Source organism: Rhinoraja longicauda, chromosome 4 (assembly GCF_053455715.1).
Source record: "Rhinoraja longicauda isolate Sanriku21f chromosome 4, sRhiLon1.1, whole genome shotgun sequence".
NCBI lineage: Eukaryota > Metazoa > Chordata > Chondrichthyes > Rajiformes > Arhynchobatidae > Rhinoraja > Rhinoraja longicauda.
Genome location: NC_135956.1, coordinates 13,691,415 through 13,719,065, shown reverse-complemented (window position 1 = coordinate 13,719,065; position 27,651 = coordinate 13,691,415). Strand labels below are relative to the sequence as shown.

At 42.6% G+C, this 27,651-nt stretch overlaps 2 protein-coding genes across 4 annotated transcripts in view; one reads left to right on the top strand and one right to left on the bottom strand.

Annotated features, from left to right (window-relative positions):
• decr1 (2,4-dienoyl CoA reductase 1, mitochondrial) overlaps positions 1 to 4,216 on the top strand; it is a 48,624-nt gene extending 44,408 nt beyond the window's left edge. Inside the window, exon 10 of the mRNA XM_078397226.1 lies at positions 264 to 4,216. Coding sequence (XP_078253352.1) covers positions 264 to 323 — 60 coding nt within the window. The 3' untranslated portion in view covers positions 324 to 4,216. The remainder of the gene's footprint in view (positions 1 to 263) is intronic.
• calb1 (calbindin 1) overlaps positions 457 to 27,651 on the bottom strand; it is a 42,285-nt gene continuing 15,090 nt past the window's right edge. The window contains exons 5-11 of one of the 3 annotated variants that reach the window (XM_078397227.1): positions 26,334 to 26,390; positions 15,004 to 15,081; positions 7,740 to 7,825; positions 7,601 to 7,640; positions 6,419 to 6,472; positions 2,702 to 2,773; positions 459 to 2,585 (exon numbers count right to left, since the gene is read on the bottom strand). In XM_078397227.1, the coding sequence (XP_078253353.1) occupies positions 2,472 to 2,585; positions 2,702 to 2,773; positions 6,419 to 6,472; positions 7,601 to 7,640; positions 7,740 to 7,825; positions 15,004 to 15,081; positions 26,334 to 26,390 (501 nt within the window). In that variant the 3' untranslated portion in view covers positions 459 to 2,471. Of the gene's footprint in view, positions 2,586 to 2,701; positions 2,774 to 6,418; positions 6,473 to 7,600; positions 7,641 to 7,739; positions 7,826 to 15,003; positions 15,082 to 26,333; positions 26,391 to 27,651 lie in introns of all 3 variants that reach the window. The other 2 variants (XM_078397228.1, XM_078397229.1) reach the window with 2 other exon arrangements.

The following is a 27,651-nucleotide window of genomic DNA, read 5'->3' as shown; positions in this document are numbered from 1 at the left end:
GTGTCATAATATATAGTGCATCGCACCCTGCTGCGTATGGGGCGGCACATGGAAGACCAACAGCATATTAGGCAGGTGGTCATAATGTTTTGGCTGATCGGCGTATACCCACTAAATGATATATGTTCGTATCAGACGACAAAATGTGTTACTTGTCACCTGCTGTAGGAATAATAGGAAATTGCATCCTTTCTCAGTGATTTCTGTTAAAGACTTTTAAAATATAAATATTGTATATACTTACCTCTGAATTTTAATTCTAGGTTACAAATGAACAATGGGACATGATGGAGTCACTTATCAGAAAAACCAAAGGCTCCTAAGTGTTAAAAAGCAAACAGAATTTAACAGGACACATGCACAAGAGGATTATGCCAGTTTACGAATGGAAGAACCTGTGATACTTTTTGATGATTTATATTTGATTAGATTTTCAAAATAATTTTCTTGAAATCTAATTCGGAATATCTTTATTTGGAACAATATTTGTTGTAGAATCAGAGCTTGCAGAGTTAATTGCAACTATATTTTTAATTAAGCAGAAGCAGCAATTTTGGTACTCTGCTTGGTGCAAAGTGAGGCAAAACAATCCTGAAAACATTTTGGGAGCAACGTGTTGTAAATATTACATTCATATTTGATGCATGCACAGTGGGAATAAAGGGTGATTCTTCGAATTGGTAAACTCAGATTTTTTTTTTGGAAGAAAAGATCCATTAATATGATGAAGTTTGATTTTAAAACAGGTCTGGTTTATAAAGTAGACGTTTGAAAGGAGTAGAGTTGTAGAACTATTCAGCATGGATACAGGACCTTTGGTCTAACTTGCCCAACACCATCAAGTTGTCTAACCAAGCTACTAGTCCCACTTGATTGCACCTGGCCCATATCCCATCAAACTTTTTTTTATCCATATGCCTGTCCAAGTGTCTCTTGATTGGCATAATTGTACCTGTCTCTACCACTTCCTCTGACAACTTGTCCCATACCCATGTGGTCTAGTTTAGAGTCCGCTACCTTGGGGAAAAGGCTGTGACTATTCACCTTATGATTTCATAAACCTCTAAGGTTGCCTCTCAGCCTTCAGGATAAATGCCCAGCTGATCCAACCTCTCCATATAATTCAAACCCAGTAATATCCGCCTAAATCTGCTTTGCACATTTTCCAGTTTAATTACATCTTTTCGACAGAGAGGCAAGCAGAACTGTAGAAGTACTCCAAATGTGACCTTCACAATGTACAGCTGTAATATAACATCCTAACTCCTATATTTAGTTTAAAAAAACAACAAAGTGCTGGAAGAACTCAGCAGGTCAGGCAGCATCTGTGGAAGGAATGGACACATGACGTTTAAGGTTGGGAACCTGCAGACTGCTTCAAACAGTGTGAAGAAGGGTCCCAACCCAAAACGTTATCAGTCCATTCCCCCCACCGATGCTGCCGGACCCACTGAGTTCCTGCAGCACTTTGGGTTTTTTTGCTCAAGGTTCTAGCACTGGAGCTTCTGTACTCAATACCCTGATTGATAAGGGCAATTGCCTTTTTCACCACCCTATCTACCTCTGATTATAGGGCTATAGTGTTACATTTTGAATAATTAGTTCATTACCTATTTTCAATTTCAAAATACCATGTTAGGCTGGGTTTCAAAGCCACCGTCCAACACAGTGGTGAGATGCTTTATCATTATAGACTTCTTATAATCTGGAATGGATGTTAAACATACAATGCAGTTGTGGTAATGTTTCATGTGTAAAGATGGTCTTTTGCCAATTAACTTAAACTTTCCTGTTTGTTTTCCTTATTTTTTGTTTCTTCCTGTATCCTCAATCTCTGCATCCTCAACTCATCCATGATAATTCCCCATTTTGTTTTTATATCAAAAAAAAAAGAAAACGAACAAAAAAGACCACAAATAAAAGTTCCTGACAGTGTGTGAAAGGAATTAAATGCCTTCAACTCATCAATAAATTATGAAGATCACAAAGTTTTCAGCATTATATTATTTTACTTTCTTTCCATCTGATATAAGCAATTTTTCCTCCAAAAAAAAGCGTACACCATGCTCAAAGAAACATACAGAGCAATTATTGAAAATCTTTTACAGCATAAATTTAACATCTTTAATTGTAAATTTTGGGAATTGCACAGGAATACCTTTATTCCATTCATTAAACAATTCGGCACGGTTTTGTAAACATTTATGATAAACATTTCTTTCACTCCCAAACAAAATGATTGTTTGATGCCTCATTTCATGTTATATTCTGTAGTATACTTTATTGTATGAATTCTGTAGGTACAAAAGCAATAGATTACAAAGAGTATAGATACAACAGATCAGAAAGAATGTGTTGCACACTCTTCTGATTAACCAATATGCATACCGGTTGAAGGAGAGCATGTCCTACACCCTTTTAGCACACAGCTATCTTCACAGAAATCACAAGCACACGAGAATGCAAGATATTTAACACTCTTCAGCACAGAGGATTAATGCCAAGTCCTTCCGAAAGAGTTTCCCTCCATCAGACAAAGCCATGATGTTTTTCTTGTACGTTGTGAGATTTTGAATATCTAGGTCCTGCATTTTATAATCAGTCATACAATTAACTAAACATCACACACAGCCATTTAGAATAAAGCCTTCATTTGCTTTTAAAACTTTAAAAAGTTAGTCATTTTGCATTGTGTTGTTACCTGTTGGTTCTTTTCGCAGAGATCCTTTAGTAGTGCATCTAATTCATTTTCATCTATATATCCACTGCTGTCCTAAACAGATTAAGATACAAGATTAAGACATTTGCTGGTCTTCAAAGAATACAAATCTTATTAACATCAGCAAACTGATTAGTGTATACTCTTCCTAGGGGCTTATTTCTAAAACATTAAACCTCTCAGTAGTTTATGGTTGTAAATTGGTTTAAAATCTCAAAGTTCCCACTTTTAGTAATGGGAAAGCACAGTTTAAGGTCATAATACAGCAATATGCATACCCATCATAAATGAATGTTTTGTTTTGGAGTCATACAGCATGGAAGCAGGCTCTTCGGCCCAACTTGCCCGCAACGACCAACATATCCCAACTACACTTGTGCTATCTGCACGTGTTTGGCCCATATCCCCCTAAACCTACCCTATCCATGTACCTGTGTAAATGTTTCTTAAACATTGTGATAGTAGATGCCTCAACTACCTCCTCAGGCAGCTTGTACCATACACTCATCAGCCTTTGTGGGAAAAAAATTACCCCTCAGGTCCCCTTTAAATCTCCCTCTCCCTCCCCCACCCCTCGCCTTAAACCTGTGACCTCTGGTTCTCGATTCCCCCATTCTGGGCAAGAGACTCTTTGCGTCTACCTGATCTATTCCTCTCATGATTTTGTACACCTCTTATAAGATCACCCCTCATCCTCCTGCATTCCATGGAATAAGAATCCTAGCCTCCTCAACCTCTCCCCATAGCTCAGGCCCTTGTGTCCTGGCAATATCCTCGTAAATCCTCACTGCACCCTTTCGAGCTTTTCTCCATTAAAAAAAACAACTTTTGGCAATCTCTTGTGGGGGGGCATTTTTCTAAGAAATGTGCAACATTAAATGTTTAAAGCTGTTTTGGAATTTGAGAGATGATTGCAATCATTTAAACCATCTGGACTGATGCCAGAGAAGGTGGCATTTATTATTTTTCAAAAATGGTGCTAAACTTGTGGGTTAATACATATTTAAAGTGAATAAATCCTATTGTATAAATCATGACAGTCTGCAGGTTGAATGTAAACATATTTGTATCAGTAGAAAACTCGTACTCTATTATTAAAAGTGTAATTTGCCTTTATTGTTATTCATAAACAATATTCAGCTCATAGATTCTGTCTGTGATAACAATGAAAACATCAATTAGTATTTTGCATTTATAATGTTTAACTAGATATTCAATAATTAAATCAATTTTATTGTTCCAAAAAATTTGTAGTACTAACAGACTGCATCTTTAGACACTACTGCTGGTATTCTCGTAAAAAGATCATGCAGGGCGAAAATTAATAAATATTTTCTAACTGTATGCATGTGTTTTAAAATTCATAATAGGTTAAACTAACAATGGCAACATTAGTTGGATGAAACAGTTAAATTACATGGTCCAAAGATTTCAATATAATTGTGTATTGTATAACAATGTTGATGGCATCAAATTAAACTCGTACTAAATAAATAATTTGCAGAAAAGTAAACTATTTGAGATTTGTGAAGATTGATGAGGGCAGTGTGGTAGACAGTGCTTCATTGATTTTACCAAGACTTTTGACGAGGCATTGTGTGGTAGGCAGGTTGGGAAAGTTAGATCACATGGGATCCAGTGAGAGCTAGCCAAAATTGGCTTGAAGGTAGGAGACAAGGGTAGTGACAAAGGGATGTTTTTAAGATTGCAAGGCTGTAACAAGAGATGTGCCCGAGGGTTAAGGTGCATTGTTGTTCCTTATTTCAGTAAACAATTTAGGACGGCACAGTAGTGAAGCCGGTAGACCCTGGCATGTTCTCCTTGTGACCACGTAGGTTTCCTCCCACATCCCAAAGGCGTGCAGTTTGTATCATATCATATATATTTACAGCCGGAAACAGGCCTTTTCGGCCCTTCAAGTCCGTGCCGCCCAGCGATCCCCGTACATTAACACTATCCTACATCCACTAGGGACAATTTTTACATTTACCCAGCCAATTAACCTACATACCTGTATGTCTTTGGAGTGTGGGAGGAAACCGAAGATCTCGGAGAAAACCCACGCAGGTCACGGGGAGAACGTACAAACTCCTTACAGTGCAGCACCCATAGTCAGGATCGAACCTGAGTCTCCGGCGCTGCATTCGCTGTAAAGCAGCAACTCTACCGCTGCGCTACCGTGCCGCCAAATTGTAGGTTCATTTATCTCTGTAAATTGCACCTGATGTTTAGGGAGTGCATGAGAAAGTGGGATAATTAGTTGAACGGGTGATCAATGGTCGGCGTGGACTCAATGGGCCGAAGGGCCTGTTGCCATGCTGTGTCTCTAAATGGAACTAAATTTAGATGTAAATATAGGTGGCATGATTAGCAAATTTGTAGATGACATTAAAATTAACTGTTTAAAAAAAATTGATGATGGAATTAGAAGTAACACTAGCAAGTTTGCAGATGACACAAAGCTGGGTGGCAGTGTGAACTGCGAAGAGGATGTTAGGAGGTTGCAGGGTGACTTGGACAGGTTGAGTGAGTGGGCAGATGCATGGCAGATGCAGTATAATGTGGATAAATGTGAGGTTATCCACTTTGGTACAGCAGGCAGTGAAGAAAGCTAATGACATGGCCTTCATAACGAGAGGATTTGAGTGCAGGAGCAAAGAAGTCCTGCAGTTGTATAGGGCCCTGGTGAGACCACATCTGGAGTATTGTGTGCAGTTTTGGTCCTAATTTGAGGAAGGACGTTATTGCTATTACAGTGCAGCGTAGGTTCACGAGGTTAATCCTTGGGATGGAGGGACTATCATATGAGGAAAGATTGGAAAAACTAGGCTTGTATTCGCTGGAGTTTAGAAGGATGAGAGGGGATCTTATAGAGACGTATAAAATCATAAAAGGACTAGACAAGCTAGATGCAGGAAAAATGTTCCCAATGTTAGGGGATTCCAGAACCAGGGGCCACAGTCTAAGAATAAAGGGGAGGCCATTTAAAACTGAGATGAGAAGAAACTTTTTCACAGAGAGTTGTGAATTTGTGGAATTCTCTGCCACAGAAGGCAGTGGAGGCCAATTCACTGGATGAATTTAAGAGAGATAGAGCTCTAGGGGCTAGAAAAATCAAGGGATATGGGTAGAAGGCAGGCATAGGTTACTGATTGTAGATGATCAACCATGATCACAATGAATGGCGGTGCTGGCTCGAAGGGCCAAATGGCCTCCTTCAGCACCTATTTTCTATGTTTCTAAATAATTTTATGTATTTAACTAAATGACAAAACTAAATTTAATAACTATAGGGTCTTTCAGAACTGCTAAATTATTTGGAAACTGGTTTTGGGACTAGGTCATTATATTAATTAGCATTAGGAGTATATCTGGTGTCTCTGGAAGCTGCTGTTACATTCCCTAAGAGGACAGCTTACCTTTCAGTTCCACTTTCCTTCCTATCCCCTTAAACCATAATTACCTTGTTATTTAAAATCTATCATCAATGGGTTCGAACATATGTACTGACTGAACATTCCACTGGAATAGAAAAAAACAAACATAATTTGTTGAAAAGTTTGGGGCGGCACAGTGGTAATGTTTCTGGTGGCACCAGAGACCCCGGTTCGATCCTGACCACGGGTGCAGTCTTTATGGAGTTTGTACATGTAAATGTAACAATAAATTATCATTGCAGTGACATTTTAGAAAAATTACCTGGTCGTAATAATCAAAGATATCATTAAATTCTTTTGAAGACATATTCACCCCCTGAAAAATTAGAAAACAAACTCAGCAATAATATAGCAAGACATTCAATATTCTAAGGTTTCTGAAAATACATGACATGAATGGACCTGTGACATTGATGAAGGTGATTGAAAGATTACTGAGAGATCATTGACGTAGCTAAAACAAATTGAGTGCATTTTACTCCGGTGATTCTTGGGAGAGGCCAGGATAATGTGAACTTGCAAAAATGAGGAGACGAACTAAATGCTCAGTGAATTGTGTTTAAATAGATTGTTTTGCTTTTCTCGCACTGAAGCATGAAAAAAATATGTGGAAAATATTTTTTTAAGTGATAGAACAACTACTTATATAATCATACAGCATGAAAACTTTGGCCCAACTCGTCCAGGCTGACCCAGAGGCCCCATTTAAGATAGTCCCATTCTTTCTCTCCAGAGATGCTGCCTAGCCCGCTGAGTTACTCCAGCGTTTTGTGCCTATCTAAGATAGTCCCATTTGCCTACATTTAGGCCAGATCCCTTTAAACCTTTCCTATCCATGTACAGTGCCCTCCATAATGTTTGGGACAAAGACCCATCATTTATTTATTTGCCTCTGTACTCCACAATTTGAGATTTGTAATAGAAAAAGTCACATGTTGTTAAAGTGCACATTGTCAGATTTTATTAAAGGGTATTTTTATACATTTTGGTTTCACCATGTAGAAATTACAGCTGTGTTTATACGTAGTCCCCCCATTTCAGGGCACCATAATGTTTGGGACACATGGCTTTACGGGCGTTTGTAATTGCTCAGGTATGTTTAATTGCCTTAATGTAGGTATAAGAGAGCTCTCAGCACCTAATCTTTCCTCCAGTCTTCGGGTTCGGTCCTGTCTATGGGTGCTGTCTGTAGGGAGTGGGTTTTCTCCGGTTTCCTCCCACATTCCAAAGATGTACAGGTTCGTAGGTTAATTGGCTTCAGTAAAATTGTAAATTGTCTTTGTGCGTAGGACAGTGCTAGTGTGCGAGGATCATTGGTGCAACTCAGTCTGTTTCCGCGCTGTTTCTTTAAACTAAACTAATATGTACAGAACCATTTTTCATTGCACGTTTAAAGGACATTTCCCTTTTCAAATATGAGACATGCAAATATTGGAGTACCTACCTGAAATTTGAGGAGAAAATTCTCTTTATCAGGAAGTAACCTATTTTTAAAAATGCATGTTTAATTTATCTATTTTACATTGCATAAATGAAGCTGTTTATTTAAGTAAACAAATAGTAAATTGTTAAAATTTACATACCTGGCCATTTCGCCCAGTCCCAGCTTTCCATCATGATTTGAATCAAACATTTTGAGCTTAAAAAAAATTTTAAAAATGAAAGTTTCCTAAAATGGGTCAAACATTTATATTGTTCAGAATATGTAAATCTGTTCAGACTTGCAAAAATAAAACATTACATTTGATAATTAAAGGATATTTCTGTTACAAGCGCACAATTCACAGATAAAGAAATTAACCAACACTAGTTAGATTTTTTTATTAGCTTTTTGACCGGGTGCCGGCATCAGCGATGGCAGCCTCGCCAACAGTCTGTCTGTCTTTTTGTCTTTTTTGTTATTTTTAGTGTGTTTTAAAAGTACAGTGCGTTTAATTGCCTCCTTAATGCAAGTATAAGAGAGCTCTCAGCACCCAGTCTTTCCATCACCTCTGGAAACTTTTATTGCTGTTTATCAACATGAGGACCAAAGTTGTGCCAATGAAAGTCAAAGAAGACATTACGAGACTGAGAAACAAGAATAAAACTTAGAGACATCAGCCAAACCTTAGACTCACCAAAATCAACTATTTGGAACATCATTAAGAAGAAAGAGAGCACTGGTGAGCTTACTAATCGCAAAGGGACTGGCAGGTCAAGGAAGACCTCCACGGCTGATGACAGAAGAATTCTCTCTATAATAAAGAAAACACCTGTCCGACAGATCAGAAACACTCTTCATGAGTCAGGTGTGGATTTATCAATGACCATTGTCTGCAGAAGAGTTCATGAACAGAAATACAGAGGCTACACTGCAAGATGCAAACCACTGGTTAGCCACAAAAATAGGATGGCCAGGTTAGTTTGCCAAGAAGTACTTACAACAGCAACCACAGTTCTGCAAAAAAAGGTCTTGTGGACAGATGATACGAAGATAAACTTATATCAGAGTGATGGCAAAAGCAAAGAATGGAGGAGAGAAGGAACTGCCCAAGATCCAAAGCATACCACCTCATCTGTGAAACACAGTGGTGGGGGTGTTATGGCTTCTGAAGGAACTGGCTCACTTATCTTCATTGATGATACAACTGCTGATGGTAGTAGCATAATGAATTCTGAAGCATATAGACACACCCTATCTGTTCAAGTTCAAACAAAGGCCTCAAAATTCATTGGCTGGCGTTTCATTCTGCAGCAAGACAATGATCCCAAACATGCTACTAAAGCAACAAAGAAGTTTTTCAAAGTTTTTCTTGAGTAGCCAAGTCAATCACCCGATCTGAACCCAATTGAGCATGCCTTTTATATGCTGAAGAGAAAACTGAAGGGGACTAGCCCCAAAACAAGCATAAGCTAAAGATGGTTGCAATACAGGCCTGGCAGAGCATCACCAGAGACGACACCCAGCAACTGGTGATGTCCATGAATCGCAGACTTCAAGCAGTTATTGCATGCAAAGGATATGCAACAAAATACTAAACATGACTACTTTCATTTACATGACATTGCTGTGTCCCAAACATTATGGTGCCCTGAAATGGTGGGACTATATATAAACACAACTGTAATTTCTACATGGTGAAACCAAAATGTATAAAAATGGCCTTTATTAAAATCTGACAATGTGCACTTTAATCACGTGCTTTTTTTTCTATTACAAATCTCAGATTGTGGAGTACAGAAGCAAATAAATAAATGATGGGTCTTTGTCCCAAACAATATGGAGAGCACTGTATGTGTTAATGTTCTCTGGTTTGTTTTATGTGGGGGAGGGGGGAGGGGGAAACGTTTTCTCAATCTTTTACCTTGCCGGAGATGCGATTGTTTTCCAGATCGTATCTCCAGTCGCTCTGTGGCCTATCATCATGGAGCTGGTGGCCTTGCTCGGGATTGACTTTGAGCCCCACCGCGGGGCCGTGGACTTACCATCAGAGCCTGCGATCCCTTGCCTGGGATCGACTCTCAAACCTGCAGATTTCAACATCGAGGAGCTCGCAGTCTCAGGTAGAGACCAATGTCGGGAAGCTCCAAAGTCGCAAGAGGTACAACTAGCCCCGACCCGGGGTCTGATCGCCCGGCGCGGGGAAGCTGATATCCCTCCAATGTGGGAGTTTGATCGCCCCGATGCGGAGGGCTCGACTGCTGGCTGCGGAAGCCAAGATCGCCCCGACAACGGAAGGTTAGAGTGCCCCGACCGCGGGAGAATAAAGAAGGGAAGATATTGAACTATTTTTGCCTTCCATCACAGTGAGGAATGTGGGGGAGTCGCTGTGGTGGATGTTCATGTTAAAAAATTTATTCGGGTGTCTTGTTGCTCTTTATTGGTATGACTGTATGGCAAATCAAATTCCTCGTATGTTGTAAAACATACTTGGCTAATATTTGGCTAATACTATTATGATTATTATTATGATTAAAGTTATTTACATCTCAATGAACCAGTATGCTTAGAACTACTTATTCTATTTGTCTAGTTATTATCCATGTACCAGTCTCCAGGTTTTTAATCCCAAATCACTATTGCATTGCACAGTGGCACAGCGGTCGAGTTGCTCCGAATCTGCTCCAACCAGTGATCGCCCTTATGCTAGTTCCATCCTACACACTAGGAACAATTTACAGAAGCCAATTAACCTACAAACGTCTTTGGAACGAGGGAGGAAACCACAGCACCTGGTGAAAACCAATGTGATCACAGGGGGAACGTACAAACGCCTGTCGAGGCAGCACCCAAAGTCCGGATCGAACCCGGGTCTCTGATGCTGTAAGGCAGCATCTCTACCACTGAGCCACTGTGCGTCCCTTATCCCGAGTCCCAAAAATCTCTCACCTTAATATAGAAGAGTATAGCACTGGAACAGGTGCGTCAGTCCACATTATGTGTGCTAAACATGATGGCAAGTTAAACTAACCTCCTCTGCCTGCATGTGATCCATATCTCCCCATTCCTTGCATATCCATGCGTCTGCCTAAAAAGTCTCTTAAATGCCCCTATTGTATCGTCCAGCATGGATAACGCTCAACGAGCTTGCATGTGATATTATCAGAAATTGGTCATGTATGAATGATATCTGGATTTATAAAAAATATTAGAGGAGGTGTGAGATAGACAGATAGACACAAAATGCTGGAGTAACTCAGCGGGACAGGCAGCATCTCTGGATAGAAGGAATGGGTGAGATTTCGGGTCGGGAACCTTCAGACTGAAGAAGGGTCTCGACACGAAACGTCACCCATTCCTTCTCTCCAGAGATGCTGCCTTGTTACTCCAGCATTTTGTGTCTATTTTCAGTTTAAACCAGCATCTGCAGTTATTTCCTACACAGATGTGAGTGCATAGTCTCTGAGAGTTAACTTGCAGACGGTAAAAGAAAAGTGTAAAGTGCACATTCCAACATGGAAATCATACTTCCAAAACTCACAAAATAATCCCACCTCCTTTACTCTTATCATTTAAAGAAGATAAGATAGGGGTTTAGCACTGACATTGGGAAGGAGAGACAAGGCTCAGAGGCCACAGCTTCAGAATAAAAGGACGTACCTTTAGGAAGGAGATGAGAAATGTCTTTAGTAAGAGGGTGGCGAATCTCTGGATTTCATTGCCACAGAAGGCTGTGGAAGCCGTCAATGGGTATTTTTAAGGTGGAGATTTACTTACATGAGAGTCATGGTAAAATTGTAAATTGTCCCTAGTGTGTAGGATAGTGGTAGTGTGCGTTAGGGATCGTTGGTCGGCACGGACACGGTGGGCCGAAGGGCCTGTTTCCACGCTCCATCTCTAAACTAAACTAAAGTCAGCTTATTAAGAGTATTTGTGACATTTACAGCAATGTAGGAATTTTTAAAATTTCAGTTGCTTAGGTAAAGGCAGAGGATGCCTAAAGAAAAACAAGAGTTCAGCTAAGGTCTGTTCGAATATGCTCAGGAGGATCATTTTTTTCCCTGGAGAAAGGTGAGTGCAGAAATGGCAGAATTAGGGAACATTTGGAGTTAACAGTTAATAGCCATGTTAACGATGTCAACGATGACGTAATTGAGCTAACAAGCAAGACTCCACACATGGTTGCAGGACCATCTCAAAGAAATTGGTTTCTAAGGACAGCACGGTATTTCTACGCTCTGATTAGAAATTATCTGGAGGGTTGGAGAGGAACAGCATTCGATGCCTGGATCCTGGAGATCACATTAGTTCCCTGGTGGAGGCATCACCACTGTAAACCGTTAGGCAGGGGAATATTGATTAGAGATCCAATAGGCATTATATAAATTACAAGGATCAATTAAAGCAGCAGAGGGAAAACAAGTTTTCTTGAGGAATTTCTTTAGCCCGACTACAGGTACTGTCCGTATGGAGTTTGTGACCACGTGGGTTTTCTCCGGGTGTTCCAGTTTCCTCCCACACTCCAATGACGTACAGGTTTCTGGGTTAATTGGCTTTGGGGAAATTGTAAATTGTCCCTAGTGTGTAAGATAGTGCTAGTGTACAGGGTGATCGCTGGTCGGCGAGGACTTGGTGGGCCGAAGGGCCTGTTTCCACGCTGTATCTCTAAGGTAATGTCAGAGGGTGGTGAATCTGAGAAATTCATTGCCACAGACAGTTGTGGAGGACAAGTCATTAGATATTGATAAGTTCTTAATTATTAAGGGTGTCAAAGATTACCAGAAAAAGGCAGGAGAATGGGTTTGAAAGGGAAAAATAGATCAGCCTTGATTCACACCTCATGAAATACAAAAGACTGGTAATGTAGGAGTAACGTACTTTTGAGATGTTATCTCCAATTTTGTTCAGTAGACAGTACAAAATAAACACAAATTTATTTTCCGAGCCATGATTACCTCTGTTCTCATGCCACTTTTGCATTTGAGGTTGGGCATACACTTCTCTCCTGCCCTTTTTAAACATCGCCTCTGTTGTTTTACCATGCCCTATCCATAGGCCTATCTATACAACAACATTGCCCAGCATTATTACACTTTACCTAATCTTCACTGGCATATATTGTGAGGCTCTTAAATTTTTGTTTAGTTTAGAGATACAGTGTGGAAACATGCCCTTCAGCCCACTAGGTCCGCGGCGACCAGCGATCCCCATACACTAACATCATCCCACACACTAGGGGCAATTTGCAATTTACAATTTTTACCAAAGCCTCCATACCTGTACGTCTTTGGAGTGTGGGAGGAAACCGGAGCACCCGGGGAAAACCCACGCCACCACAGGGAGAATGTAGAAACCCCGTACAGACAGCATCCATAGTCAGGATGGAACCCGGGTCTCTGGCGCTGTAAGGCAACAACTCTACCACGGTGCTGCCCCTTATTAATTCCGCTAATTGCCTGGTTTTAATGTACGGTCAGAAAACATAGATTATTCCCAACACTTTGCCAAAAAGGAACATAACTAATAGGATTACACAATTTGTGTGTTTCTTGTACAAATCTCCAACCATTCAAAATTGGGTCAGGAATGTCCTTGTTTAATTTGTTCCTCTGAGAGAACTGAGTTGGAAAGTTTACCTCAAAAAACAGTTTTTAATCCCTTTTATTCTACCTAAAAAAAAAATCCTGTAAATAGTTACACCTTGAAGTTCCTCAATTCCGAAGACTTAGGAGCAGAATTAGGCCATTCGGCCCATCAAGTCTATTCTGCCATTCAACATGGCTGAGCTATTTTCCTTCTCAACCCCATTCTCCTACCTTCTCCCCATAACTTTTGAAGCCCTTATTAATCAAGAACCTATCAATCTCCACTTTCAAAATATGCAATGACTTGGCCTCCACAGCCGTCTCTCCACAGATCCACCACCGTCCATCAAGCAGCATCTTTGCAGAAAAATAATCATTGACGTTTCGGGTCCAGACTGAAGAAGTCTGAAGAAGTGTACCGACATGAAACATTGCCTACCCTTTTTCTCTAGAGATGTTGCCTGACCCGCTGAGTTACTCCAGCACTTTGCGTCTATCTTTCATATCAGAATCAGAATAGCCTTTATTGTCATCCAAAAAAACAAGTCTTTTGAACGAAATTCCGTTACCCACAGTCCACCAATAAGAGCAATAAAAACAAGCAATAACACACACAATCACATCTGCAGTTCATTGTTTCTACAGGGGGAATCAAGAACCAGAGAACATAGCTTTCGGTGAGAGGGGAAAGATGGAATAGGAATCTGAGGTGCAACTTTATCATTTAGAGGGTGGCCCTGAGCAGAAGTGTCCATGTCGCGGGGCTGGAAACTGGAAGTGGCCTGAGCTAATTCTGCTACCACCATCATCTATTGTACAAGTGATGGCTCCCAATGATTATCGCCGGAAGCTTGCGCCCTTTTCAGGACGGACGATGACAGTGATGTAACAGTTGAAACATGGATGATGCACAGGAAAGAAGCAGATTTAGAGGGTGGTGGGTGTACGGAACCAGCTACCAAAGGAGGTAGTTGAGGTTGGAACAATGACAGCATTTAAAAAGACACATGGACAGGTCCATGGATAAGAAAGGTTTAGAGGAATACTAGACCAAGTGGACCCGTTGGGCTCAAACCTCTTCTGCATTGGTGCAGCACCCTCCCCTCTCACCTCCCCCCCCCCTCCCCACCCCTCCCTCCCTCTTCACCCCTCCCCCCCTCCTCACCCTCCCTCCCTCCTCCCCCACTTCCCCTCCCCCGACTCCATCCCCCTTATCCCTCCCTCCCTCTTCACCCCTCCCTCCCTCCTCACCCTCCCTCCCTCCTCACCCTCCCTCCCTCCTCCCCCCCATCCCCTCCCCCCGACTCCATCCCCCTCAACCCCCCTTATCCTCCCTCCACCACCCTCCCTCCCCTCTCCCTCCCTAGGAGATAGATTTAAACTTTAAAATGTAAATAACTTTAAAAAATATAATACTGATTTCAATGAAACTTCTTCCATTAGCACCAAAGGGATGGCGGTGGGTAAGGAGGGCCTAAAATTGTCGTGCTATCCTGTACCGTTTTGGCTATAGTTCAGGAACAAGCAAACAAACAAACGAGTGTTTTGGTATATAGATGGGCCAAATGTGGGCAATCGGGACCAGCTTAGATGGGTCACCTTGTCAGAATAGGTGAGTAGGGCCAAAGGGCGTGTTTCTGTGCTGTTTGACTGTGACTAAGCTGTGAATATTACTTTCATTACTAACAATTCCATAATTAACATTGTTATATCACTTTTTTTTGCTAAATCTGAAAATGGGATTTCAGCGGAATTAGAAAATCCATTATGCATAGGTCTGTAAAAAAGATTATACTGTCAATAAACATTTGCTGTGGAAAACCATTAGGATTTTCCTCTTACCGTGGTCAGGGTATACTCCTCCAGCTTCACTTCATCAAAGGGCCTATTTGCTTTCTTCAGTAAATCTCGAAGAAAATTCTGTTGAGAAAGATTACAGCAAAACTTTAGGATCTTGTTTGTGGATTTTACCAGCACCATTCATGAGGGCTTCGTTGTTTCATGGAGTGTACAATGTCAAGTTCCCTATGTATAACATTAAAAAATATATTGTGAAAACGTACTTTGACAAATGTTGTAATCAGATTAAACCAACATGCATAATTGCCTTTTTACATGAGCAAGGCAATGCATGGGTGGCGCTGCGGTAGAATTGCTGCCTTACATCTTTTACAGTGCCAGAGACCCAGGTTCGATCTCGACTACAGGTGCTTGTCTGTACGGAGTTTGTACGCTGCCCCTGTGACCGCATGGGTTTTCTCCGAGATCTTCGGTTTCTTCCCACACTCCAAAGACGTACAGGTTTGTAGGTTAATTGGCTTGGTATGAATGTAAAGTTGTCCCTAGCGTGTGTAGGATAGTGTTAATGTGCGGGGACCGCTGGTTGGTGCGGACTCGTTGGGCCGAAGGGCCCGTTTCCGCGCTGTATCACTAAACTAAACTAATGAGAGATTCCACAGTAATTTGATTACAGTCTATATTAAAGCTTGGAAGATTATACCACTGCTTTCTCAAAACTTTGTGAACTCAATGTGGCTGCAAGAAATGTATGTTTTGTTTATTGGGTATTAATCAACCTGTAAAGGTGTAGCAAGTAAGAATTACATTCGCTGTTTCATATGACAATTAGCTCTCTTGACTTTTGAAAGACCCAGAGTGCTGGAGTAACTCAGCAGTTCAGGCAGCATCTGGAGAACATGGATAGGTGATGTCATAAAGTCATAAGTGATAGGAGCAGAATTAGGCCATTCAGTCCATCAAGTCTTCGCCATTCAATCATGGCAGATCTCTCTCTCCTAACCCCATTGATGTTTCAGGTTGGAGAAAGGGTCAGAGGAAGGGTCCAAACCCAAAACATCAGCCATCCATGTTCTCCAGAGATGATGCCTAACTGTTCAATTACTCCAGCACTTTGTGTCTGTCTTTGTAAGCCAGCATCTGCAGTACCTTGTGTCTCCACTCTTGATTCTTGACTTGACTCCTTGCGTTAAATGGTAGATGCCAAGCATTTCTGAGATCCCCCTGAAAAGTGTATTCTTTTGTATCAGTCTGCTCAATTTGTTTGCGTTCCAACTGGGGATTAGTATTGGTATCAGTTTATCATTGTCACATGCACTGGGGATACAGTGAAAAACTTTCTGTTGCGTGCTACCCTGCAGAGAAAGTTCAAGAACCACAACAAGGTAGATTGGAAGATCAGGAACTCATCCCTAGTATATGGGTGGCACAGTGTCGCAGTGGCTGAGTTGATGCATCTCAGCGCCAGAGACCTGGGTTCGATCCAGGAAACGGCTGCTGTCTGTATGGAGTTTCTACGTTCTCCCTGTGACCATGTGGGTTTTCTTCACTTTCCTCCCACACTCCAAAGATGTGCAGGTTTGTAGGTTAATTGGCTTCTGTCAATTGGCTTTATTGTGTAGGATACGGGTAACCATTGGTTGGTGGGCCAAAGGGCCTGTTTCCACGCTGTATCTCTAAATTAAACATGAGAGTTCAGTTCAGTAATAGCAAGGAAGAAGATTATAAGATCATAAGAAAAAGGAGCAGAATTAGGCCCTTTGGCCCAACCTGCCCACACCAAGCAAGATCAAAGCCGATCAATTTTTCCTCTCAACCCCATTCTCCTGTCTTCTCCCCGTAACCTTCAACACTCTTACTGATCAAGATCCAATCAATCTCTGTTATAAAAATACCCAATGACTTGGCCTCCATTGCCATTTGTGGCAATGAATTCCACAGAATCACCACCCTCTGACTAAAGAAATTCCTTCTCATAGAAGCTGTTCTTGAATCTGGTGGTGGGTGCTTTTGAACTTTTGTCTCCTCTGCACATGGGAGAAGGGAGAAGAGATAATGATCGGAGCATGTGTTCCTTGATTATCTTGGCTGCTTTCCCGAGACAGGGCGGAGGGTTGGTGGAGTAGATGACATGGGGAGGCTGATTTGTCTCTTGCATGGAGCTGCACCCATAACTCTGCAATTATTTGCCGTCTTGGGCAAAGCAGTTGCCACACCAAGCTGTGATGCACCTGGAAAGGATGCTTTCCATGGTGCATCTGTAGAAATCGATAAGATACACTGGAGACATGCCAAACTTCCCTAGCCTTCTTAGGAAGTAGAAGCGTCAGTGGGCTGTTTTGGCCGTGGCATCAATGTGGTTGAAACCAGATCATAATAGTGCAAGCCAAAGTATGTATGCAAACTTGATAGTATAAAGTCCATAAAAAAGAAACACCAAGTGCTGGAGTAACTCAGCTGGTCAGGCAGCATCTCAGGAGAACATGGACAGATGCCATTTCGGGTTGGGATCCTTCTTGAGACTCACAGTACAAAGTCTGGTATTTCATCAGTTCAAAGTCTATTGTAGTTAAGGTGATAAGGTCATAAGTGAATAGGAGTAGAACTAGGCCATGCGGCCCATCAAGTCTACTCCGCCATTCAATCATGGCTGATCTATCTCTCCTTCCTAACCCCATTCTCCTGCCTTCTCCCCATAATCTCTGACACCTGTACTAATCAAGAATCTATCTATCTCGGCCTTAAAAATATCCACTGACTTGGCCTCCACAGCCTTGGTGGCAAAGCATTCCACAGATTCTGCCTAAAGAAATTTCTCCTCATCTCCTTCCAAAAAGAACGTCCTTTAATTCTGAGGCTATGACTTCTAGTCCTAGACTCTCCCACTAGTGGAATGGTGATGAAAGGAGTCATCAGCTTCAAATATCTGCTCGTGCACATCTTTTAGTTTAGTTTTGCGATACAGTGGGGAAACAGGCCCTTTGGCCCACCATGTCCTTGCCAACAAGCGATCGCCACACTCCCATGATGGTGAGCATGCTGACAGGTTGCCTGGTTTGTTCATGCAGGAGGTGGTTGACATTGCCTGGCCCATCGTGGATGAATTAGACGTCCGCACCATCAAAGGGATCTACAGAAAGCACTGTAGCCCCCTCATTCTGCAAAACCTCCAGCGAGTACAGGCCCAGTGCCGGCAAACGCTCATCATAGGTTAACCTACTCATTTCTGGGATCATTCTTGTAAACCTCCTCAGGACCCTCTCCAGAGCCAGCACATCCTTCCTCAAATATGGTGCTCAAAATTGCTGACAACATTCCAAATGCGGCCTGACCAGCGCCTCAGCATTACATCCCTGATGAGGTGGAGATGCGGTTAGGGTTGAGCAGTGTGGTCCAAGGGTTGTGCAGTGTGCTGTTCCTAAACCCGGAGGTAAAAGTTCTCAGGCTCCTGCAGTTTCTTCCTGATGCTAGCAACGAGATGAGAGCTTGGCCAGGGTCTTTGATGATATTGGCTGCCTTCTCGAGGCAGTGCTTTCTATAGATCCCTTTGATGGTGCGGACGTCTAATTCATCCACGATGGGCCAGGCAATGTCAACCACTTTCTGCAGCCTCCTGCATGAACAAACCAGGCAACCTGTCAGCATGCTCACCATCATGAGAGTGTTCGCCAGAGTATTTGGTGGCATGCCAAATCTCCTCAAACCTCTGAGGAAGTAGAGACATTGGTGAATTATCGTTGCAATAGCATAAATGTGCTCATTTCAGGACAGATCATAACTGTCTGAACGGAGTTTGCCCGTTCTCTGTGTGCCCGTGTCGGTTTTCTCCGGGTGCTCCAGTTTCCTCCCACACTCCGACGACATTCAGTTTGCAGATTAATTGACTTATGTAAATTGTCCCTAGTGCATGGGGTAGAACGATTGTGTGGGCGATCGCTGGTTGGCAAGGACATGGTGGGCCAAAGGGCCTGTTTCCCCACTGTATCGCAAAACTAAACTAAAAGATGTGCATGAGCAGATATTTGAAGCTGATGACTCCTTTCATCACCATTCGATCGATGAAGATGGGTTCGTAGATCCTTGGCATTCCCTAGGTGAAGTAAATAATCAGCTGCTTGGCGAAGGGTCTCGACCCGAAACATCACCCATTCCATTCTCTCCAGAGAAGCTGCCTGTCCCGCTGAGTTACTCCAGCTTTTTGTTTCTACAATCAGCTGCTTGGTCTTGCTATCGTTGAGAACAAGACTGTTGCATTGGCATCTTTCAACCAGTTTCTCAGTCTCCCTCCTGTTCTCTAACTTGTTGGTACCTATTATTCATCCAACAATAGAAGTATCAATGGGGAGAAGGCAGGAGAAATGGGTTGAGAGGGAAAGATGGATCAACCATGACATAGACTCGATGGGCTGAATGGACCTAATTTTGCTCCTATGTCTTATGAACTTGTGTATCGTCAGTGAATTCGAAGTTTAGTTTAGTTTGTCCCGTGTACCAAGGTACAGTTAAAAGCTTTTGCTGCGTGATAACCAGTCAGCGTGAAGACAATACGTGATTCCAATCGAGCCATCCGCAGTATACAGATACATGATTAAGGGAATAACGTGAATAACATTTAGTGCAAGATAAAGTGCAGTGAAGTCTGATCAAAGATAGTCTGATGGTCTCCAATGAGGCAGATAGTAGCTCAGCACTGCTCTCTGGCTACCCAATGTTATGTCAGGCTACACTGTGGTGGGTAGAGAAAGAGTGGGGCAGGGGACTGAGCATGCAGGCTTAAGCTACCCCTGCTGATGGTCAATGTGGCGGAGGTGTTGCTGCCAGTTCATATTGATCCTGGTCTGCTGAGGAAGAACTGGATACTTGCTCAGGTACAATAGAGACCCAATAGGCTGAGAAGCTGTATCAAAACTGGGGATAGACACAAAATGCTGGAGTAACTCAGCAGGACAGGTAGCATCTGTGGAGAGAAGGAATGGGTGGTGTTTCGGGTCTAGACCCTTATGCAGACTCGGCCCAGAACGTCCATTGGGTGAATGCACAGTCTTTTACCCAGATATTGATTCTTCTATCTGGGTAAATGACTCTGTCTTTTACCCAGACACAAGAAAAAGTGCAGTAAAGTCTGATCAAAGATAGTCCGATGGTCTCCAATGAGGGGCAACTTTTTCAGTCGGACGGTGGTAGTTGTATGGGAAAAAAGCTGCCAGAGGAGGTACAATTACAACATTTAAAAGGCACATGGACAGGTACATGGATAGGAAAGGTTTGGAAGGATATGGGAAACATGGGAATGTAGGACTGACTTGGATAGGGCATCTTGGTCCACACGGACAAGGTAGGCTGAAGGGCCTGTTTCTGTGCTGCAAGACTCTGACTATGTATAGACAACCAAGTTAAATCTCTCCTTTGGATTGATTTTTACTCGCTCTATGTTTACATCTCTGTTGTGCTGCAGCAAATAAGAAATTCATTGTACCATTTCGGGACCTATGTCAATAAAACATTCTTGACCCCTGACTCTATAAAAGGAAGCCCGACAGTAAGACACTTCATTTACATTTTGGCATTGAAGACTTTGCTGCCCTCTTGTGGATTAGTTTTATGTTTAGGCATAAATGATAAATCATCGAGTATTTATATGTAGATAGACACAAAATGCCGGAGTAACTCAGTGGGACAGGCAGCCTCTCTGGAGAGCAAAAATGGGTGATATTTCGAGTCGAGACCCTTCTTCAGACTTCAGAGTATTTATATGTAAACTTATGATAGTGGCCTTACTACATATATCCATCTGCGCTGTGGTAACGTCATAAGGAATATGATTCGAATTAGGCCATTCAGCCCATCAAGTCTACTCCGCCATTCAATCATGGCTGATCTATCTCTCCCTCCTAACCCCATTCTCCTGCCTTCTCCCCATAACCTCTGACACTCATCCTAATCAAGAGGGTCCTATCTCTGTCTTAACAATATCCACTGACTTGGCCTCCACAGCCTTCTGTGGCAAAGAATTCCACAGATTCACCACCGGTGGTAAATGCTTCCACTGTGCAATTCCTGTCCAACAAATTTTATTTTGGCTATTTTTCCCCTCTGGCACACATCCAGTGTCATACTCAACTTTGTGTTTGAAATCTTACATGGATGTCTGACGTCAATCAGTTGGTGCCTCTTTAATCTCTGCAAAGGTTCTGGTCAGGTATACAACCGATCAGCCAAAACATTATGAAGTGAATAACATTGGTTATCTTGTTACAATGGCACCTGTCAAGGGGTGGGATATATTAGGCAGCAAGTGACCAGTCAGTTCTTAAATAGTGAATTATCTCTCGTATGTAGGATGGTGCTAGTGTGTGGGCTGATCACTGATCGGCGCGCACTCCGTGGGCTGAAGGGCCTGTATCTCTGAAGTCTAAAGGTCAGCATGGACAAGATTGGCTGAAGGGCCCAAATCCATGATGTACAACTCTAATGCAGGCTTCCAGCATCTTCAGGTTTGCTGAGAAGGTTTGTGGTGGTTTGCAAGTGAGTGGGGCATTAATGGAAACAATAAGTGCATTTAAAAATAGATAAATGTGTCATACTGCATTTTAGTAGGAGGAATATGCAATTCAAAACAATTCTTGGAAAATACCAAACTAAATTACTTAGACATGCAACAGAATTTACAGAACACCAACTCACAAATCAGAGTGGTAAGTCACAAAGCATTCGAAGACCGAGCTTCATTTCCAAAAAAAGAAAGATAGAAATCAGACATGTTTTTAAAAATGATCTTGGTTAGATTAGATTTCAACAATACAATTCGGGAGGAAGAAGATTCAACAGTGTATAGCCACAGGGGTTGAGGCAAAGCATTTAAATGCAAGTTGGACAGAGTCAAAGGCAGGAAGGGACTGAATGATACAGTGTATGGTGGTCTTTTGCATTTAGTGTGTTGCTTTTTGCAATGGAAATCTTCTGTGAAATTACCACAGATAATGGTCTATTCCAAAGATCCTTCGCACTAGAGACAATTTACAACCTTTACCAAAGCCAATTAGCCTCCAAACCTATACGTCTTTAGAATAGGTAAAGAAACCGGATTACACAGAGAAAACCCACGGGGAGAACGTACAGACTACACACAGCACCCGTAGTCAGCATCAAACCCGGATCTCTGGCGCTGTAAGACAGCAGCTCTTCCGCTGCACCACCATGATTTTGATTTGTTCCACACATATTGATAGCCTTGATAATGGAGCGACTTAAAGTACTGTGAATCCTGGCAAAATCCTCGTCAATCTTCTCTGCACTCTTTCCAGCTTGACAACATCTTTCCTATAAGATGAAGAACTGAACTGAATACAATACTCTAAGTGTGTAGATGCAGATGCTGGTTTACACCAAAGATAGACACAAAATGGTGGAGTAATTCAACGGGTCAGGCAGCATCTCTGGAGAAAACGAATAAGGGACGTTTCGGGTCCGGTCTGAAGTGGGGTCCAGTCCCCAAACATCACCCATCCATTTTCTTCAGAAATACTAGCTGACCCGCTGATTTACTCCAGCATCTGCATCCATCTTTCTTCTGAATCTTGTTTTATTTTAGACACAGAGAGATTTTTAGATACAGCACGTTTTTGGAGACACAGGAAACCGCAAATGCTGGAGTCCTGAGCAAATCGCAAAATGTAGGGGAAACTCAACGGTTCAGGCAGCATCTGTGGAGGGAATTGATAGGTGACATTTCGGGTCAGGTTTCTTCTTCAGTTTAGTTTATTGTCACGTGTACTGAGGTACAGCGAAAAGTTTTAGTTGCATGCTAACCAGCCTGCGTGGGTTTTCTCTGGGTGCTCCGGTTTCTTCCCATACTCCAGAGACGTATAGGTTTGTAGGCTAATTGGCTTTTGTAAAATTGTAAATCGTCCCTAGTGTGTGTAGGCCGGGACATGTTGGCCGGTGTGGGCAAGTTGGGCTGAAGGGCCTATTTCCACACTGTATCACTCTATGACTCTATGTAAATGAACTACAATATGAAACGTTAGGCAAGTCTTTGATCTGAAAATGCCAACTCTGTCTCTCTTTCCATAGATGCTACCCAACCTGCTGAGTGTTTTCAGCTGCTTGTTTTTAATTTTGGATTCTCAGAATCTGCAGCTTTTATTTCTGATCGACATTAGCAAATATATTTGGTAGAAAGTGCATTTAACATGGTCAAGTAAATTGAATAGTGTGAGATTTCAGGGAAAATAAGAATCAAAACTTGCAGATTTCTGTTTAGGCAATGACATTGTCCCTCTGAAACAACCATTAAACTATTTATAATTTGCAGTAAATAAGTATGTGAAATGCAGAGAAAATATTGGAATTATTGAGGAGTCACTGCATACAAGGCCATAATAGCCTTCAAAATGTAGGTGTTTGAAATTAAACAAAAAGAAAAAACAAAATCCAACTTCATAGCCCGACTGCAAGCTTTATCTTTAAGATTTAGTGATAGCATGGAAACAAGCCCTTCGGACCATCGAGTCCATGCCGACCAGTGATCCACCCATACACTAGCACTATCCTACACACACGAGGGACAATTTTATGGAAGCCAATTAACTTACAAACCTATACGTCTTTGGAGCGTGGGAGGAAACCGGAGCACCCGGACAAAACCCATGCCATCACAGGGAGAACATACAAACTCCATACAGACAGCACCCGTAGTCAGGATGACGCCCAAAATGGCAGCGCTGCCCTAGCAGCTGCGGCTTACCTGCAGTCCGTTTGTCTTTTGTGTTTTTTGTTGTTTTTTGTCTTAATTGCAGTGTTTAGATGTGATGTTTGTTTTCTGGGTCGGGTCTTCATTCCCGCTGCGGCCTACCATCGGCCAAACACCTGGAGCTGGCGGCCTCCACCTGGGACCACCTGGGCTCTGGTTCGCAGAGCCCGCGGACCAGACTTACCATCTGCGGAGCTGGCTGCCTTGGGAGGCTGCGGGAGCGGCTGCGACTCGCCTTCAGAGGCTTCGGCGCGGGCTGCATGGACGTCGGAAGCTCGCAGCCCCCTGGGTGGGGGCCGACATCGGGAGCTCCAGCAGCGGCAGCGTCTTCGCCCGCCCCGAATCGCGGGGCTTGGGTCGGCCCGCAGCGGACCTTTCACCATCCGGTGCGGCCTGAAATAGGCCGCGGGATTTTTTTCTGCTCGGCGGGGACTTCAATGTCGGGAGCCACGACCGCCCCGACGTGCAGCGGCAGTGTCTTTGCCCGCCCCGGATCGCGGGGCTTGGGTCGGCCCGCTGCGGACCTTTCACCGTCCGGCGCGGCCTGGAACGTAGCAACTTCAACAGCCTGACCGCGGGAGAAGACGGCAGGGGAAGAGAAAAGACATTCTGGCCTTCCATCACAGTGAGGAGGTGACTGGAGGAGGCTAACTGTGATGGATGTTTCTTTTTTTTTAAATTTTGTGTTGGTTTGTGGTTGTGTAATTGCTTATTTTATTGCTATTACTGTTGGTCTGTGGGTGACGAAATCTCATCCAAAAGACTTGGTTTTTTTGGATGACAATAAAGATCATTCTGATTCTGATTCTGATCGAACCTGGGTCTCTGGCGCTGTAAGGCAGCTACTCTACTGCTGTGCCGCCCTATGCAAGCTGTGTCTGTCATCTTCCCAAAGCCTATCCTTCCTCGATTAAACATGAAAATTGTTAAAAATGTAGAAACAAGGAACTGCAGATGCTGGTTAATTCCAAAGGTAGACACAAAGTGCTGGAGTAACTCAGCGGGTCAGACAGCACCTCTGCAGAAAAAGGATGGGTCCCAACACAAAACATCACCCATTCTTTTTTATCAAAATTGTTCATCTGGGTTATGGATCCAAATTCTTTGCCAAGTTTATTGAGACATAGTCTCATTGCAGACTCACGAGGGGTGGAAACTGCACACCTGAAAATTATCCATGAGCAATTTTTGAAGTATTGAAAATAAGTTTGAGTCTGAGTTTGAGTTTAGCTTATTGACACGTGTACCGAGAAAAGCTTTTGAGTGGTAACCTGTCAGCGGAAAGACAATACATGGTTACAATTAAACCATCCACAGTGTACAGATACGTGAGAAAGGGAACAACGTGAATAACGTTTGGTGCAAGATAAAATCCGGTAAGAAAACGATCGAAGATAGTGCGAGGATCTCCAATGAGGTAGATAGGAGCTCAGGAGTTTTGTGTCTGCCTCAGTGAACATCATTCTCCAGGGCCAGATGTAACCTTGGGATACATATAAACACAAAGATACAGAGAGACACACACACACACATGCGCACGCACATGCACACATGCAGACACACACACGCAAGCAGGCACACACGCAGGCACACACATGGAATTGTAGAATTCAGCCAGTAAGCAGATATTCATCAAGTTGAATGTTATTTATTGGAATTTCCCCGGATTGCCTGAAGTTAAGCAGGTTGAATAACTATCCCTACTTTAGGACCATAAAATGCTTCCAGATCACACACATATCCTGAGAAACTTAGAAAACCAACCAAATATATTTAAGATATCCTACTTACATGCCTGAAATCAAATTGCTTCTTACGGTTCTAATGGACGATAACAAACAGTAATTTCTAACTACAGTTCCTATTTTGTACCAATGCATTGCGGATATTTTCTGAGCACCAGAATCTTCACTGGTGAATTGCACGTAGTTTAGGCTAGTCAATTGCAATTGATTTCAACCAAAAACAAAGGTGGTCTTCTACACTGTTCACGTATGGTAAAATACCAATATATGTTTAGTTTGGTTTAGTTTGGTTTTGAGATACAGTGCAGAAGCAGGCCCTTCGCCAACCAGCGATCCTCCCATATTAACACTATCCGACATACAGTAGGGACAATTTACATTTATACCGAGCAAAGTAACCTACAAACCTGTACGTCCTTGGAGTGTGGGTGGAAACCGAAAATCTCAGAGAAAACCCACGCAGGTCATGGGGAGAACACACAAACTCCGTACAGACAACATCCGACCTGTAGTTGGGATTGAACCAGTGTGTCTGGCGCTGAAAGCGCTGTAAGGCAGCAACTCGACCGCTGCGCCATCGTGCCACCCGTTTCATGTCTCGTGATCTCTGGGGCCTCAGTTTATACAGAACTGTGGGTGTTCTGGGTATTGTTGCAATCTGTTAGTAACCCTAGGGCCAGACAGCTTGTGAGCTGATTATATTAGAATTTATTTGTCTTATTTTTTTTAATTTCCAAACTTAATTATCTCCATGATATTGCATTTCATCTGAGAGGCGTTAATCTTTGACACCCAGTGAACAGTGATGCTCTCTGGATTTAAAAGCATTCTACTAGAATATTATCATATATAATACCTTGTGCACAATTGGCCTTTACCTTTAGCTCATCTGCCTCTATGAAGCCACTGTGATCTTCATCATATCTTCGCCAAGTCTGAAAGAGAAAGTACATTGTTTGCTTAACTTTGCCACTTTGAATTATCAAAAGGAACAGCTAATTTCGAAACATTTTGTGAAAGTGGAATAGACAATAGGTGCAGGGGTAGGCCATTCGGCCCTTCGAGCCAGCATCACCATTCAATGTGATCATGGCTGATCATTCTTAATCAGTACCCCGTTCCTGCCTTCTCCCCATACCCCCTGACTCCGCTATCCTTAAGAGCTCTATCTAGCTCTCTCTTGAATGCATTCAGAGAATTGGCCTCCACTGCCTTCTGAGGCGGTGAATTCCACAGATTTACAACTCTCTGACTGAAAAGGTTTTTCCTCATCTCCGTTCTAAATGGCCTACCCCTTATTCTTAAACTGTGGCCCCTGGTTCTGGACTCCCCCAACATTGGGAACATGTTTCCTGCCTCTAACGTGTCCAACCCCTTAATAATCATATGTTTCGATAAGATCCCCTCTCATCCTTCTAAATTCCAGTTCATACAAGCCTAGCCGCTCCAGTCCTGAACTGTTGATTGTAACAAATTCTAACACAATCGTTAAGTTTAGCTTAGTTTAGATTAGTTTAGAGATACAGCGAGGTAACAGGCCCTTTGGCTCACCAAGTCTGCGCTGACCAGAGATCCCTGCACACTAGCACTATCCTACACACTAGGGACAATTTACAATCTTTACCGAAGCCAATTAACCTACAAACATGTACATCCTTGGAGTGTGGGAGGAAACTGGAGCACCCGGAGAAAGCCTACACGGTCACAGGGAAAACGTACAAACTCTGTACAGACAGCACCCGTAGTCAGGATCGAACATAGGTCTCTGGCGCCGCAAGGCAGCAACTTTACCGTTCCACCGCTGTGCCGCCCACGTGGAGCAACTTGTTAGATTTCGTTACTGGGTAATAAAGTTGACAAATATGTTATAAATCTTTAGCTAATAACAAGGCACTGCAGATGCTAGTTTATACCAAAGGTAGATACAAAATGCTGGAGTAGCTCAATGGGTCAGGCAGCATCTCTGGAGAAAATGGACAGGTGATGTTTTGGGTTGGGTCTGAAGAAGGGTCCTGACCCGAAACATCTCCTATCCATTTTCTTCAGAGATTCTGCCTGACCCGCTGAATTACTGCAGCACCTTGTGTCCATCTTTTTTCTAAATCTTGTTTTGTTTTTGAAACAGACAGATTTCAGGTAAAGCTAATTCTTGGAGACAAGAAACTGCAGATGCTGGAATCCTGAGCAAAATAAAAA